Source organism: Pelodiscus sinensis, chromosome 10 (assembly GCF_049634645.1).
Source record: "Pelodiscus sinensis isolate JC-2024 chromosome 10, ASM4963464v1, whole genome shotgun sequence".
NCBI classification, from domain to species: Eukaryota; Metazoa; Chordata; order Testudines; family Trionychidae; genus Pelodiscus; species Pelodiscus sinensis.
In genome coordinates, this window is record NC_134720.1 from 51,006,563 (window position 1) to 51,022,602 (window position 16,040).

General features: G+C 62.5%; 1 protein-coding gene across 4 annotated transcripts in view; it reads left to right on the plus strand.

Moving 5' to 3' along the window:
- RUBCN (rubicon autophagy regulator) overlaps window positions 1–15,798 on the plus strand; it is a 64,935-nt gene extending 49,137 nt beyond the window's left edge. For all 4 annotated transcript variants that reach the window (XM_075938196.1, XM_075938197.1, XM_075938199.1 and 1 more), the window contains 8 exons: window positions 268–400; window positions 1,805–1,950; window positions 2,964–3,028; window positions 5,188–5,426; window positions 6,727–6,788; window positions 8,210–8,363; window positions 10,948–11,041; window positions 11,925–15,798. In XM_075938196.1, the coding sequence (XP_075794311.1) occupies window positions 268–400; window positions 1,805–1,950; window positions 2,964–3,028; window positions 5,188–5,426; window positions 6,727–6,788; window positions 8,210–8,363; window positions 10,948–11,041; window positions 11,925–12,085 (1,054 nt within the window). In that variant the 3' untranslated portion in view covers window positions 12,086–15,798. The remainder of the gene's footprint in view (window positions 1–267; window positions 401–1,804; window positions 1,951–2,963; window positions 3,029–5,187; window positions 5,427–6,726; window positions 6,789–8,209; window positions 8,364–10,947; window positions 11,042–11,924) is intronic.
- The last annotated feature ends 242 nt before the right edge of the window (window positions 15,799–16,040 follow it).

A 16,040-nucleotide genomic window follows, 5' to 3' on the forward strand; every position in this document is an offset into this window, starting at 1 on the left:
TCTCTGCCGCCCAAACCGCTCCCTGGTGCCCCGTCCCCAAGTGTTGGGCCCCGTTGCTGCGTCCTGGGGGTGCCCCACCCCGGCGGGCGCAGCATGGGAGAAGCGATGCCCGCGTGTGGGTTGTGGGCCTGGCTTGGGACTGTTCTAGGCCGAGGCGTGGCGGGCGCAGGCGTGGGGCCGGGAGGGTCGCCAGTCAGGGCGCTAAAGCCTGGATATCCTGGTCTGTCTGTCTCTGACTGGTGCTGATGGGCCTCTCGTGCTCTGCAGATCCCACTCCTTCCTCCACTCGAACTCGGCCGAGGCCGTGGCCATGGGCCTGCTGAAGCAGTTTGAAGGGATGCAGCTCCCGGCTGCTTCCGAACTGGACTGGCTCGTGCCCGAGCAGGACGCCCCCCAGAAGGTAGGCGCGGGGAGAGGGGCCCTGCGGGGGGCAGTCGCACTGGGGCACGGCTGGGTGTGCGAGGGCAAGGTTCGTGTAAAGGGGGCGAGCAGAGAACCCACCACCCCGAGGAGCTGGGGAACCCGTCGCACGAAGCTCTTCTCTGCGGTGCGCCCTGCCTGTCCTGAATGCAGGGCCGTAGCCTGACCCCCCGCCTCGGATGCAGGGAAGGCCCGGCTCTCCCAGAGCTGGGAGCCAGGCTGCCGTGCTGCCCCGCGGGTGCTGGGTTCTCTGCTGGCCCCCGTTGTCCTGGCACTTGAATGGGGGGCAGGAGGATGGGGGGGAGCCCGGCCAAGATCCGGGAGAAGCAGCCTGGAGTCATGTGCCATGGCCCTCCGCCTTCCCCAGCGGCCTGGGGGCGTTGCCTAGGCAACACTTTGACTGTTTGTCAGGTCTCAGGGGGTCTCCCCAAAAGCTCGTTGGGCGTCCCCAGTGGTGTAAGAGAAGGCAGCTCTCCCGAAAGCTCCTGTGGGGAGCGTGTGTGGGGCACGAGCCATGGAGTGTGCTATCTTCCGCCCCCGCCAGTGGCATGGACCCAGGGTGGCCTGCCTGTGGCTGCCCCGCACTGGGGTGCCGCATGGCTCGGCAGGGGTCATGGGAGGCTCCGCTGAACAGACTTCGTTGTGGTTGCTGCTTGGGCCCCCTGCTGAGAAGACTGCACCCTGGTCTGTCGAGAAGCGAACGCCCTCCCGGCTAAGGAATGTGGCCGCTGGAGCCGGTGTAGTATTAGCAAGTGCTGTGCAAGCTTCCCCATGTAGCCTCTCAGTCTGGACTCCCAGCCAATGTTCCCGTGAATCTTTTCCAGCCATGTGCGGAATATTTTTTTTTCTGTGCACCAAAGCATGTGTGAATGTGCACCAGCAGGAGAAACACACCTAGCTGTGGGCGCTCTGTGCGTGAGCTGGGCAGCAGTAGAAGCTCCCCTGAGCAGCTACACAAGGGCACAGAGAACATTGGCACGGGGGTTAACTAGAAACTCACCCAGATCCCAGGCCATGTGGAGTATGTGAAGGAGAGTAGGGAGGGGAGGAGCAGACAGGGTTGAATAATCAGGACTCATGCAGAGCACAGGCCCCCCCCAAATTTCCTCAGAGGATCTAGGCACCTCTGGAGATGAGCTGCAAGATCCTTGGACCTGCAAGGGTGGGGTGGGGGGCGCGGAGGGCCGAGCAGTGCTGCATGGTGCAGCAGAGCACTGGGATCAGATGGGAATTCTGGTCTCCAGATGACCCCTGGAGAAGTGGGTTCAGGGCTGGCACGTGGGCAGCTTGCCCGGGGGCGGCACTGGAGTGGCCCGGCAGGGTAGACAGTCATATGCCTCCACAGTATAGTACAGCACCTGACCCTCTCGCCCGCCGCTTGCAGCTCCTGCCAATTCCGGACTCCCTGCCCATCTCGCCCGACGACGGGGAGCACGCCGACATCTACAAGCTCCGAATCCGGGTCCGCGGGAACCTGGAGTGGGCCCCTCCGCGGCCACAGATCATCTTCAACATTCACCCTGCCCCGACGTAAGGAGCCGCGTGGGTTGCCGCGGGCGTGGGAGCCCCTTGGGTCTGCCCCACCCCTGTGTGATCGCAGAGACTCCATGCCCCGAAGATCCCCTTCTCGGCTTCTCCCCTTCACCTCCCCTCTGATTCTGCACCTTCCCCATGGGAAGGCCAGGACGACACACTCCACGTCAGCTGCGGCCGCCTCTGGGAGATCACAGCTCTGCCCCTTCCAAGCCGGTTGTATCAGACCAGGGCTGAGAATTGAGCCCTGCTTGGCATGACACTAACCGCTAGGCACCCAAGCCTGTCCTCCCCCGTCCCCGTGCACTCAGTGCTCTGTGGTAGAATTACTGTAGAACCTCCAAAAATCTACCAGCCGTGAGAACCGGCCCTGAGCGCGGTTGTTAAAGGGCCCCGTGAGTGCAGGCCCCTGCTGCTGGCAGGCTGGTGCTGGGTGCCGAAAGGGCCCACAGGATGGGGCTGCTGCATCCCGGCTGCCGTCCTAGCTGGGCTGAGGTCTGTGCAGTGCAAGGCAGATGTGGCTCTTCCCTGGCACGGGCGCTGGGGGCCTGCTGTTTTGCTGCCTTGCGCTCTTTGCCGGTGTCGAGTGGCTGCCGCCTCCTCGCGCGTCAGGTTTGTCCCAGGGGCCCGCGGGAAGCGCTGGGGTCCCGGGGGCACAAGCCGGTGTAGGCAGCTGCGGTGGGTGCTACCGCCTCCCCCCCAAAGATGGAGCCGTGTTCATCCCCTTTGCCAGCAGCTGGGCTCCAGCTTTTGCAGCTGTCGCCAAGTCCTGCTTCCAGGCCGATCCAGCCACCCGGCTCGTGGTTGGTCTGTGTCATTGTAGCCCCTGTGGCGCTAGGGGCCGTATAGGCACAGAGCAAACACAGCTCCCCTTGCCCGCTACACTTACCTCGCCAATCCGCTTGGCACCCCGCTGCTGGGTGAGAAGTGAGGCCCTGGGGCCCTCTGCCCTGCAGCGCCGGGGGAGATCCGGAGGGGGCCGTTCTAACACACGCCTTGTCCTGGGGCAGGAGGAAGGTGGCTGTAGCCAAGCAGAATTACCGGTGCGCAGGCTGCGGCATCCGGACCGACCCTGGTAAGTGCGGGAGCTCTGACGGCTGTAAACACGGGGTGCAGGGTGTAAACCTGGCAGGAGGGGGCGATACAAAGGAGGAACCAATGAGCTGGGAGGGATGGTGGGGATCTCCGCGTGGGTACCTGGGACGCCGGGGCAGCTTTCTCTGCAGGCCTGGCCTGACCAGTAAAAGCAAACGGACGCAGGGAAGCGGCTGCACGATGGGCAGGGCCTGACTGCCCAGTGGTCTTGGTGGTAACATGTAGGTCACGAAGAAGAGGAGCGGGCGCTAAGTTGGCAGCTTGGCTCACAAGCCTAAGGACAGCTCGTGATCCGTACGGGGACCGGCTCACGAGATCAGCCAGCCAGTTGCAGGGGGGAGGCAGTGCAGAATGCAAGGGGCAGGTGTGAGGCTGGTTTAGGATACGTTGCTTGGGCTGGGGGCCGCTGACTCAGGAAAATCAGTCGGGGGCTGCACACAAGCGAGAAGCCCCCCCCCCCCCCCAAAAAAGCCTCACCAGTGTGGCCCCCGACTGAGAAGCAGAAGGACACTCCCCACGTTCGCCTCGCACACCAGAGCCGGGCTAGTAGATTTTTGTGGGCCCCCAGGCTCGGAGGTGGGGCCAAAAATCTTCGGTGTGAGGTGTGGGAGGGAGGATGGTAGGGTGCAGGAGCGGAGTGTGGGGCTGGGCAGGCAGGGAAGTGCAGGAGCAGTTGGAGATTAGGGTGGGGGTGTCTGGGTGATGGCTGGCGATGGGGGGGGTCTGGGCTTACCTGGTGCAGCTCCCCTGTTCCCTGCGGCGTCCAGACACTGCCCCCTGCTGCTCCTATTGGCCATGATTTCGGCCAATCAGAGCAGCAGGGGAAAGGCCTCCAGGCTGTGCTTTGCTGGGCTGCTGTCTCCCCAGCAAGGGGCAGGGGAGCGCTCAGAGCCTGCTAGGTTCCCCCTCCCCGATGTGGCTCGTCTGATGTAAGGTGGTGATTTGGGACCCAGGGGCACCCTGCCCCCTACCCCTGAGCCCCCTGTGTCACTTCGTTGATGCCAGTGAAGACCCCCCTGCGCTGTGCCCGGATTAGAAGGGAGGGCTGGGCTCCAGTGAGCCGGATTTCGTGTTCTCCCAGAACTGGGCGGGGCGCTCTGGATAAGCCGAGTGGGAAAGGTCTCGGGGAATCCCAGCATCTCCCAGGGAACGGATCTGCCCCTCCAGGAGGCCGTGGGGTCAGGGCAGGCAAGGGCTGGCCAATCTGCCCTCTGATGGCATTAAAGTCCCTGGTCCCATCGCTGGGCAGACTCAAGTAGGTGGCGGGGTGGGAGGCTTCGCTCATTGGGATCGGTCCATTTGCGCTGGCGTCTGCTCTGCAATTGGAGCTGGACCCGAGCGTTGCTCTTGAGTTCACGCGGGGCTGTTCCATCTGGATCCCACGAGCGACGCGGCTCTTGGGCCCCTTGCCGACCGCTGCATTGAAACAGCATTTGCCGGCTGCGCGTTCCCAGCAGACGCCTCTCAAGTAATTGCTTGTCTGAACTCAATAGCGGGGTGGCTGCATGCGATATATAGGCAGATCTGGGCTGCCACGGACTCCTGGGGGACTACAGATCCCAGCATGCATTGCTCTGGGCTAGGAATGTGCAAGGTTAACCCTTAACGGGTGAGGTTCACTGGTTACCATTAATTGGTGGGGACTGCAGCTGGAGCAACCCCCATCCACGGCAGGCCCGACCCAGGCATGCCGCAAGCAGCGGCTGGTCTAGAACGGCTCCCCCCTGCCCAGCCCCCCCCTTTAGTTAGTTAACTGGTTAAACACAAAGTTGAACTGTTTAATGAAACAGGATTTTACATCCCTACCCTGGGCAGGAGAGGGTGTTCCCATGCCAGGACCTTGAGGATATGTCCACACTGCAGTTAACCTGCCCTCCGCAGCCAAATCAGGCTCGGGTTACGGAGCTGCTAGATGCAGTGTAGAGGTTCAGGCTGGAGCCCAAACTTTGGGAGCCTGAGCCCCAGTCCGCTGACAGGGGCCAGCCGTGGGCAGTGTAGACACACCTGTAGTGTCTGCAGATGCCTCACCCGCCCGTGTCGGGCACTAGCCGGCTGCGCGCCGTGCCGCCGATCGGACGCGGGCGTCTGGCTCCGGTGTGGCGCCGGCGCCGAGGTTTAACTCCCTCTCCCGTCGGGCAGACTACATCAAGCGGCTGCGGTACTGCGAGTACCTGGGCAAGTTCTTCTGCCAGTGCTGCCACGAGAACGCCCAGATGGTGATTCCCAGCCGCATCCTGCGTAAGTGGGACTTCGGCAAGTACTACGTCAGCAACTTCTCCCGGGACCTGCTGAGCAAGATCTGGAGCGACCCGCTCTTCAGCGTGCAGGACCTCAACGCCCCTCTGTACCGGAAGGTGAAGGCCCTGAATCAAGTCAGGGTAAGGCTCTGCCTCATGCGCCGCGCCGGTGCTGAAAGCCAGTGGTCCCATCCTAAATTTTTCACCTCTCCCCCACTTGACTCCTGCTCTACCCCCCCCCCCCCCAGCCAGGAGCAGGGCCGTGGCTCGGCAGGGAGGGGACACGGACGGGAAAGGGGGCCAAGACTGGCACTCTGCATGCCAGGGCAGCCAGGAGCTGAGTCCCTGGGCACAGGGACGGTGGGAGCCAGGACCCCGGGTGCAGGGCTGGGAACAGAGCCCTGGGCGCAGAGTTGGCTGCACTGGGCAATAGGGTGGTGGCCAGGACCCCGGGTGCAGGCCTAGCGGCAGCTGGGGCCCCGTGTGCAGGGCTGGGAACAGAGCCCTGGGCGCAGAGTTGGCTGCACTGGGCAATAGGGTGGTGGCCAGGACCCTACCCAAGAACTGGGGGTGCTGCCTAGAGTCGTGTTTTCCCAAGAAGACCGAGGGCTTCAGCCTTCTTCCTGGGAGGCAGGTATCACTCCCCCCCCAGTGATCCATGGAGCAGGGAGTAAGACTGGCAGAGTGGAGTTTCTTGTGGGGGGCCATGCTATTTCCTGCTCTGCCTTCATTAGTGGGCCAGAAAACTCAGCTGCTGCTGCTGCTTTACCCTTCTCTATAGGCATCTTGTCCATAGATTACACAGCCTATTACAAAGGTGGAGGGGTATTGTCTAGTCTACAGCTGGGGAAACTGAGGCACAGGGTGAGGTTGCCCAGCAGGCTGGTAGCAGAACTGGAAATACAAGCCAGTAGTCCTGACACCCAGGCCTGGGCTCTAGTCAGTGGAAATGCAACCCCCAGGGGACTCCCTGTTGGCAAAACCTGCCGGATGGTCATTCCTTGTAGTCTCTGATCTAGCAGGGGATCTGACATTCCAGAGTCTGAACTAAGGAGGGAAGAGAATGTTACTTCTTGGGGCCCAGCCTTCTCCTAAGCTTAGCCTGGCTGATGGGCAGATGTTTGCGAGCGGCTTACAACCCCCATAATGCGCGTTTCCAATGCACGGCTTGTTCACCGTACGGTAGTACGGGGTGGAGAGGAATTTCTTCCTGACCTCCAGCTGCACCGCAGTTTGTGCCTTGAAGCATGAGGGTTGTTAGCCCTCCCGGTGTTGGCCGAGCCGTTTAACTGCTTCAGTGCCAGGGAACTCGAAGCTGGTTGGCAGCAGAAACATGTCGCAGCAGCATGGGCGGGAGCAGACTGGAGTGGGTTTGGCTGAGGCCTGCCGTTCACTTTGCTTAACACTTTGTGTGTGTGTGTGTGTGTTTGTTTCCCCCCAGCTCTTGAGAATCCAGCTGTTTCACCTGAAGAACATGTTTAAGACCTGCCGGCTAGCCAAAGAGTGAGAACTGGGGATCCAACCGGAGCGTGGCTTGCATCCGTTTCAGACGCTCGTGGCTGGCTGTCTCTTGGCAGCCACGTGTGCGCTGCTGCCCAGACCTCTGCGGGGGGCGGTGGCAGGGGGAGGGAGGGAGGAAAACTTCCAGGGTCACGGCAAAATGTTCAGAGGCATCCAAGATCACCCCCTGCCCCAGTGCTGTGGCAGGCCAGCTAGCTGCTTGGGTGCATGCCGCACTCTGAGAGCAGACCAAGCACAGAGGGGGCCGGAGGTTGGGCGGGAGATCAGCTTCCGCTGATGCTTGTTGGGGAAAGAGGGGCGCTTGGTCCTGACCCTGGACTGCGTCTGATCCCTTTGGGATCCCGCTTTCCAAGGCGCTGCGACCTTCGTGGTGCCGCCTTGCGCTGTAGCCATCCCCTCTGGCTGGCGATGCCGGAGGCGGGGCTGGGAGAGGGCCGTGAGCGCCGCGGCCTCCCCCTTGCTTGGCACAAGGAGTGCAGGCCCAGCAACTGGCCCACGGTTTCCTAAAACCACCAGGCCCCGGGAGCGCTCAGGTTCTGCGAGGGGAGGTCCTCAGGCGGCTCGGGCAGCCGCGTGCCTCGGCGTAGCAGGCGCTGCTGTCTGGGAGCCTCCCTCGCTTTGCTGCTGTGGCCCCTGGCCCTGTAGAGGCGGGAGGGCAGCTGCTTTCTCCCTGCCGCTCGCTGCCTTCCGGGGACCTTCTCGCTGCCTCGTCCGCAGCTGCCGGTCCCGCCCTCCTCCAGACGAGACGCTGTCGCGCCCGCTCCTCCCCTCTGCTGTGGGAGGTGCACGCTGCCCTAGAGGGGACCCACAGCCGAGCGGGGGGCAGGTGTGAGCTGGGACAGAGCCTGCTGGGCTAGGACAGGGCGCAGCAGTGAAAGCGCTCCGGCCCGGCAGCGGGCTCTAGAGCAGGGCTGGGCAATCATTTTAGAAAGGAGGCCACTTGACACATTTTTGAAGTGACCCTGGGCTGCTCCGCAAGGGGTGGGGCCTCAGGCAGAAGGGGCGGGGCCAAGACACGTCTGTGCTCCCCCACCCACAGACCTTGATTGGCCTGGGCGTGGGGGAGCATGTGAAGTCCCCCCCCCCCGCCCCGAACTGCCAGCTGTTCTGAACAGCTGGTGTCTCTCTCTAGTGTACCTGCGCCCCTGATGGTGGGAGGAGACCTAGCGCGCTCCCCCGTCCCTAGGCCCTGATTGATCTGGGGGTGGCAGGGTGTCCACGGGCCGGATCAGGCCAGCGGAGGCCCCTTTGCCCACCCCTGCTCTAGAGGTGACCATGCCTGGATGGGGCGGGAAGGCAGAGCAGGGGCTCGCACAGTGTCATTGGCCCCGCAGAGCTGCCGTAGTTCCCAGCTCTGCAGAGTCCTCGCTTGGCTCTCAGCACCGGTGTCTCCGTCCCTGCAGGCTGCTGGACTCCTTCGACACGGTGCCAGGGCATCTGACCGAGGACCTCCACCTCTACTCCTTAAACGACCTGACTGCCACGAAGAAGGGGGAGTTAGCTCCCTGCCTGCTGGAGCTGCTCAAGGCCGGCACCCTGCACGTTGAGAGATGCATGGTGGGTAACTACCATGTTGATTGTTATGGCTGGATCAGATGTTACTGTCCCTGGCGAGGCACCCGGCTTTATAAAGGCAGCAGCGGATCTTGGGAACACCTGCCGAGGGCCGATACCTTGGGATTTAGCTGCATGTTCCCACTCCCTGCCTGGCACCCGTTGGCCGTCTCCCTTCCCACGGTATCAAAATGGGCCGTAGGCCCCCTGCAGCGCGCTGGGATGTGCTTGTGCTTCGCCATGTTCAGGGCAGAGGCACCGTGACTGGTGCTTCGAGGGGGGCACTGAGCGTTAGGACTCCCGGGTCCTGTTTCCAACGCTGCCACTGATTCGCTGCCTGACTTGGGACAAGTTGGGTCCCACTTCCGTGCCTCAGTTTCCCCACAAGCCACTTCCTTATTTGCAGGGGAGTGGTAGAGGCTTGGCTTTGAGATCCTCCGCCGGAGGGTGCTGCATCGTCATAACAATGGTGTGGAGCATACAGGCTGCCTCCCTTTTGGCAGACAGCACCCTGTGAGGAGTGGTTAAGAGATCCACAGTCACTGGCACCAGGGCCCTGGCTACTCAACTTGCCTGGATAGCTACCTGCTGCAAAGATTCCTGCCCCTTCCTTTGCAGCATTCGATGCGAGCGTTATTGGGATACTGGCCTGGATGCGAATCCTGTGTGCAGAACTGTGCCCCCAAATGCCCCGGGCGCCCCAAACAGTTGGGCATCCCCCCCATTCCATCGCAAACGAGCTAGAAATGGGCAATCTCACAAACAGTCCCTCTAGCTACGCGTGGAGATGCAGCAACCCTGGATTCAGACAGCATGTCTGTGCGAGGAAATCCCGGCAGCTGTGACTCCGTAGAACAAACGGAAGTCGGAAGGGTTGCTCCGGCCTGCAGGGGAAGAGGCATTTGGGGGGCAGGAGCGTGTCCCCTGAATTGTGGTTTTCCCCTCTAACCTTTTCGGGTTTTGACTCACTCTATTTTTGCTGATCCAGTAGAGGGGGGTGCGGCATTTCTGCTTAATTTAACTGTTCTTTTTGCTAGTAAATCAGATTTTAAGAGACTAAATTAAACCCAGTCAGAGAGGGAGGAGGTGAGGTTTGGAGTCCAGCAGGGCTAGAGATGTAACATTTGGCTTCGCTGCCTCCCTCAAGGCTGAGCTACGCTGAAAAACCACCCCAATGGGGAGCTGGCTACAACACTGTGGAGGTGGTTAGAATCCAGTTGTGCTGTTTAGTGTAGACGGGACCTAACCATGTCCCTAAGCCATGCGGCAGCCAAGACTGCTCCAGGACTCTAGCCAATTTGGGTCCCATGTCCACCTGAGTTGAGACCGCTGTAGAAGCTATTTTAGGTTTAGCTAGAAGCCATCTTGTATAACAGAAACCATTTCAGCTTTTTGTCTTTGCACGTAGGCCAGAGTGAACTTTCTATCACCCCATGCGCCAGGCCAAGACAGATGTGCTATTGGAATGTGTTAATTGGGCTGGTTGGGACAGGAGATGCACTCCCTCGTACCTGTCCACCATCTTGTTGATAAGGCTTTGTTTTTCCTAGTTTAATTGATTATTTCTGTAATTGGATGCCCTGACGTCAGACTGTTTGGTTAAGGGTATAAAGATACTAGGATTGATTGTATTAAGCAGCTTTACTGGGCCCGACTTTGCTCGGACCACGTTTGGCTCACTTTGCTTTACTGATCAATAAAGCAATCAGTTGTTAGCCGCCTAACCAGAGAGGAGCGTGTTTTTGCTTCAACACCGCGTTTAAACGGTCCTTGACAACTGGATTGTAACTGGTCCAAGTGGGTTTTGTAGGGTAGATCTGGCCTTGATTGTCTGTGTGAAAACCTGCTGTGATTGGTAACTCCGCTTCCAAACCGTCCCAAAGGAGTCTCCGTGAGTTCCAGCTGTGCAGGGGCAGCGATGCCAGTCACAGCCGGGGGCCTGTATTTGGGGGAAAAGACTCGAGGGGCTGCCGTTGGCACCAAAAAGCTGCCTGCTGACAGAGGGGCCTTCTCATGGAACTCCCAAGGCTTACTGGGAAGTCCAGAGGGGACAAAACACCTGGACTGTCACAGGTTGAGCAGCGTTGTGTGTGTGCGGCCGCCTGTGCAGACGACACTGCTGTGGGGGTGTGTTGGTACAACCGCGGTTACTTACGTTGTATTGTGGTGGCACAGATTGTGCTCTGGCACCGCCCACGTACCCAGCAAGGCGTAGGTGTTGCCCTGAAGCATTTGCTGATACGTGTGTAGTCAGTCAGACGTAACGCCTGGATCCTGTACACCTCCACCCAGCAGACAGGCTGCCTGTGCTGGACCGCTTCTGGCCTGTGGTGTCTAAAACAGACAATGGCTCCAGCCCCGTGGGAAGGTTGGAATCTCGTGGGACGTGTCCCACCAAGCCTCATGTGCAGGGGGAGCTGATCAGAGACACAAGAAGCTGGTGGGGAAGGCGGTGCCGATTTCCACGGCGCTCCTGGGCCATGCTGCCACCGAGCACAGGGCGTCAGCCTTCACCAGGGAAATCAGGCGCATCGGCGTCACCCCCCAGGGCGTTTCTCCTTCACTCCTCTCCCTTCTGTCGTTACAGCTGTGCCAGGCCAAAGGCTTCATCTGCGAGTTCTGTCAAAAGGAGGACGACGTCATCTTCCCCTTCGAACTGAACAAGTGCAGGACGTGTGAAGGTGAGACGCTGGCGTCCGAGGTGCCGGGAGCCGTCACCGGCCCTGGGAGAGAGCTGGGCCTGGCCCCTGTCTCCGCTGAAGCGAATTTGGTGCAGGAGGAAGGGGCTGGCGCTGTGGGCTCGCCGCCCCGTTTACTCTTGCACAGACGAGCAGCAGGATAAGTGGAGGTGCCCTGGCTGCAGCCTGCCCTCCAACACAAAACCAGATCCGATGCGGGACATGTATGTGGAGCCTGCACAACCCCTCTGACTTCGCTGCCTTTGAGGGGCCCCCCCGGGTGTGTGGGAACCACCACGTTTTGGCCACGTGGCGCAGGCTTGACACGATCCCGTCGGTCTCTTGACGCCCCCGAGCTGCGTAGGCGAGAACGGCTTTTGGTCACAGCCAGACTGTGCCGATCGCGGGACAGCCCCGGATCCAGGCCCCGCTCTCCTGAGCCGGCCGGCCAGCCGCCCTCGGCTTCACAACCACGGCGTTCTCTTCAAAAAGAGACTCTCTTGCCACGCGGGTTTTCCGTGATGGCCTTCGGTCGGGGCCACCTTTTCCTTGGCAGGGCGGGAAGCCTTTGGGAAAGGGATGAGACGCCCCAGGAAAGGGACCGACCGTCCGAAACTCAGCGAAGGGCCCCAAAGGCCTTGGCTTCCAACCCCATGGGGACGCCCTTCCTCCTCCAAAAAGCTTCCTCTTTAAGAGCCACGGCAGAGCCACCCAGTCGGAATTGTCACCCCGGAGATGTGATCAGCCGAGCTGTTGGTGCCCTCCCCTCCTTCCCGGTCCGTGACGGGGTCCCCCCCCCGGTTGGGTTGGGTCGGAAAGGGGGTACCTGGGCCGTGGCGAAGTCTCTGCCATGCTCACGGTGCTGCTTTCTCTCTCCCTCCCTCAGAGTGCAAGGCCTGCTATCACAAGTGCTGCTTCAAATCGGGCTGCTGCCCCAGGTGCGAGCGCCTGCAGGCCAGGAGAGAGCTGCTCGCCCGGCAGAGCATGGAGTCCTACCTCTCCGACTACGAGGACGAGGCGCCGCAGGAGGCGGCGGCAGCAACATGAGCGGGGCGGCGGAGGAAGAGACCCGTGGACGTGTGTGTGCGTGTGGCCTTCCTCCCCAGAGACCAAACTAAGACCCAAACGGACTCACAAGAGAACAGCCCGTGGGACGGCTGAGTCATGGGAGGTCCCGGAGCCGCTGGCCCTCCGGCGCCGCAGGTATCGATCAGGTTTGCTTCGAGGGACCCGGCTTCTTTTCTCCCTACGTGACGGTGCCGGGGGCAGGGGACCCTGGCTGCTAGTTCTTGCCGTCTCACTAGTTCTTCGTAGCGGGGATGCTGGTGAATCCTGCCCGTGCCCCAGAGCGTGTGGACGGCTCTGTGCTCCCCCGGGCCCGTCGGGAGGCGCTCCGCCGGCGGACGTCTGCTAGCCAGGACCCGGGAAGCTGCCCCCAGTCAGGAGGCGAAAGCTGCTGTCCAGGGAGGAGTGAGTGGAGTCCTGCGGCCGCCTAGGCTGGGACGAAAGAGAAGGGGTTTTTGCCAACCCACAATCCTTTGCTGCTGACGAGCTCTCTCTCTCAGCCCCTTTCTCCGAACGAAGTGCGTTGCCCTGCGGGAGGCCTGGCTCGTGCTGACAGTCGCGCCGGGCTGCAGCCTGACTGGACGTGGCAAAGGAGTTGATTTGATTTTCCCCTCGGGCCCAGCCCGGCACGGCTTTAGCTCAGACAGGCTTGGGGCTCTTCTCCGTCGGGAGTGGCCCGTCGCCCGGTGATGCTGTTCTGCTGGGCCGGGTACCGAGGGAGCTCCCCCCGCCGAGCGAAGGGCTGGACTTGTCACAGAGGGGCTGGCACGTTTCCCACAGCGCTGACCTGAGACGCTCCGGCCCTGACAAGGGCAGCCGATTTCTGGGCCGGGGAGGCCGCAGCCGAGGAGGAAGCTGCAGGCCCAGCGCGGGGAGAGGAAACGCCTTCGCTGAGCCGGAGGAAGCAGCAGGTCTGAAGCCGGATCCTCTGCGGTTGTAGGAGCGGCGTTGCCGAGGGCCCCTGTTCCGCAGGATGGGGAGTGGCATTAGCCCCTCTCTCTGCCAGGGCGGGGGCTCAGCAGCTCATCTCCGATCCAAGAGCAAGGATCACACCCCGGGGGCGCCTGCGCCAGGCCCAGTAAGGAGCCCCCTCCCCCAGCGCCTGGCAGAGTAGGTGCTGCCTCTGCAGTGCTGCCCTGGGGCACTGAATCTTGTGGCGCCGGAAGGCAGGCGACGTAGCTAGAAGCAGCAGGACCGCTGGAGACCTGGCAGCAGCGCAGGCCTCCCAGCTCCAGAGCCCATAGCTAGGCCCAGCAGGGACGCCACCTGCCTCACCTCACGCCCAGCCTGGTCTTGGAGCAGGCCGAAGCCTGGCTCAGGGCCAGCGGGGCCTTTTCCCCCGTCCGTGCTGCGCCCTCGGTGTGAGGCACCTTCCGTCAGCCTGGTCTGGCTGGGTGCGTAGGGCCTGGCGGTTTGGGGGGAGCGTCTCTGATGCTGCGTGGCCCCCTTCTCTGCTGTCACAGTCCCCTCCCGCCGGCAGCTCCCTCGGCTTTTAACTGAGGCCTGCCCGGCTCGTCTCCCTGCACCGGGTGCCATGAGCGTGTCTAGGGGAAAGGCCGCTCGCTGGGTGAAGGAGATGCCCCCCCGTGCGCCGGGCGGTGCTGGCCTCGTGCGGCGGCGCGCCATGTGGGCGAGAGATGAGCCCCTCTAGAACGTCTCCACACGCCTCCGTCGCTGCCTCAAGCACCTCGTGTGCGCGGCGGGGGATCCTGCACAGCAGGTGGCCCCCTAGGACCCGCTGCCTGGCGTTCCTCCCGGCAGAACCGTGGGCCTGGCCCGGAGCCTCCTCCCCGCCACGGGGTATCTGAGAGCAGTGCCCAGCCGGGTAGCAAGCTGTAGGTTTGCCACCCTGAGCCCTCCAGGAGAGCAGGAGCCCCAGGCTCGTTCCTCTCCCACCTGTGGGACCATGTCAGCTGGCTCGAGCTCAGAGCTGCGCTCGTAGACGCCAGGGCTCCCGGTTTGCTGCTTCGCTGCGCTCGTGCGAGCTGCTCCCTTAGGGCCAGATCGTAAAGCTGTGTAGGCCCCGAGCCCACCTTGATTTCAGTGGGCACGTGGCGTCCCCCCCCCCCTCAAAATCTGGCCCTTCGTGCCCGGTGCCATCTGTGCGGGAGACGTTTTCTGCCAGGCTGGTGTCCCGCCTGGACCGATGGCGCTCGTCATGCTAGCTCCAGCTGGCATTGGGTGGCCTCACGCTCAGCCAAGCCCGGGCAGAGTCCGGTGGCGTGGCACGGTGGGGCAGCCTGCCGGTAGCTGGTGTGATTTGCGGTGGTGCACAGTGTCACTGGGACACTCGGCGCAGACAGGCAGCCTGCAGGGGCCGCCTCCTGTCGCGGCTCCCCATTCTGGTGCGCTGTGCAGTGGGGGCTGCGGGGGCGGGGCCCTCACACGTTGGGGCTTGGCTCCGGGTTACGGGCGCGTTGCTCAGCGCGTGGGCAGGGCTCCAGGGCAGCCTGCGGCTGAAGATCTGACTCGTGTACGTGTGAGAGGGGTGTGTGTCGGGGGGGTCGTGTCTTGCCTGGAAGCGAGGGTGGTGATTGGCGGCTGGCCATCAGCCCCTTTCCTGATTGGCGGCTGGCCATCAGCCCCTTTCCTGATTGGCGGCTGGCCGTCAGCCCCTTTCCTGATTGGCGGCTGGCCGTCAGGCTGGGCGCAGGGCGGTGCTAGGTTCTAATCCCCCGGGCACCTGGCCCACTTGGTGATTCCCTGGGGGGGGAGCGGTGGGGGCTGGAGTGAAATAGGCAGGAGAGGAGACCAGCGGGGATGTTCTGAGGACGGGGAGGCTGGCTCTGTTTGGGTGCTGGCTTGGGGAAGCCGCCTCTCCCCACACTCCTAGCAGTTGTGGGGGCAAGCTGGCTTCCCCCTTCCCTGCGGCCGTGGGCGAGGGGCACAAGAGCTAGGGTGGCTCAGTGGCAGCGTGGTGGGCCCACGGCTGTCTCTGGGGCAGAGCGCTGGGAGCAGGCATGGAGGCTGGGGATGGACGTAGGTTGAATGTAGCTGGCAGCCAGGGAGCAAGGGCGGCCGGTAATGTAGGCAAAGGAAGGCACGGCCTTCCCACAACGGCCCACGCACTCCACCACCAAAGGGTGGGGCCGTGGCAACCCTGGCTGCCAGGGAGGGCCAGGCTGGGACCCCAGCATGGCAGCCCTGGCCCTGCATGGCTATGTCTACACTCGCGGCTTCTTGTGCCAGAAATATGCAAATGAAGCTCAGAGAGCGTAGACAGAGCCCATGTGGCCAGAAGGATGGGGAGGGGCTTGGTTTCAGGGGCGGAGCCTAAGGCAGAAGGGGAGGAGCAGGGTTGGGGCTTGGCTTCCACCCACTGCCCAGGTCCGAGGGCGCCGTAGTCACCCAATGAGTGGTACCCCGGGAGCAGGCAGCAAGGTATGCGGTTGGGCAGGGCTGGGCTGGGTTCGGCAGGTGGTGTGAGAGACCCCTGAGAGCAGGAGCTCCCGCAGGGGCAGAATTCCCTGTGACACGGGGAGCTGTGAGCATCAGGCTCTGTTTCTGTGGCAGAGAAGGCTGGTGGGGTCCACGCTCAAGGCACCAGCAGCCCACCCAGAGCTGACCCGTTGCACGCTCCTTATCCAGAGCACTGACAGTCCGTCCCAGCCAGGCTGTGCTCTGTCAAAACCCCAGACCCTGTGCCACTCCCTGGCTTCCTGCCTAATTGCTCCACTGATGGCCAACCACCTCCGGCTGGCTCTGAACTTGGCTCCCCCTGCGGCTGCTGAAAGCCAATCCCGTCCGCTGCACTGTGTCCCACAGCCCCCTCACGCCTTCCTTTTTGACCTTGCACTACTGTCCTGCCGAGCCTGGAAACCCCCCTGGGGGTCTGCAGGGCCGGTTCCCGCCTGGGCCAGCTCTGAGCCGGCCACACAGAACTTTACGCTGTTGTGTTGAAGCACTTTAACCTGGTGGGAACGTTTCCACGGTGGCT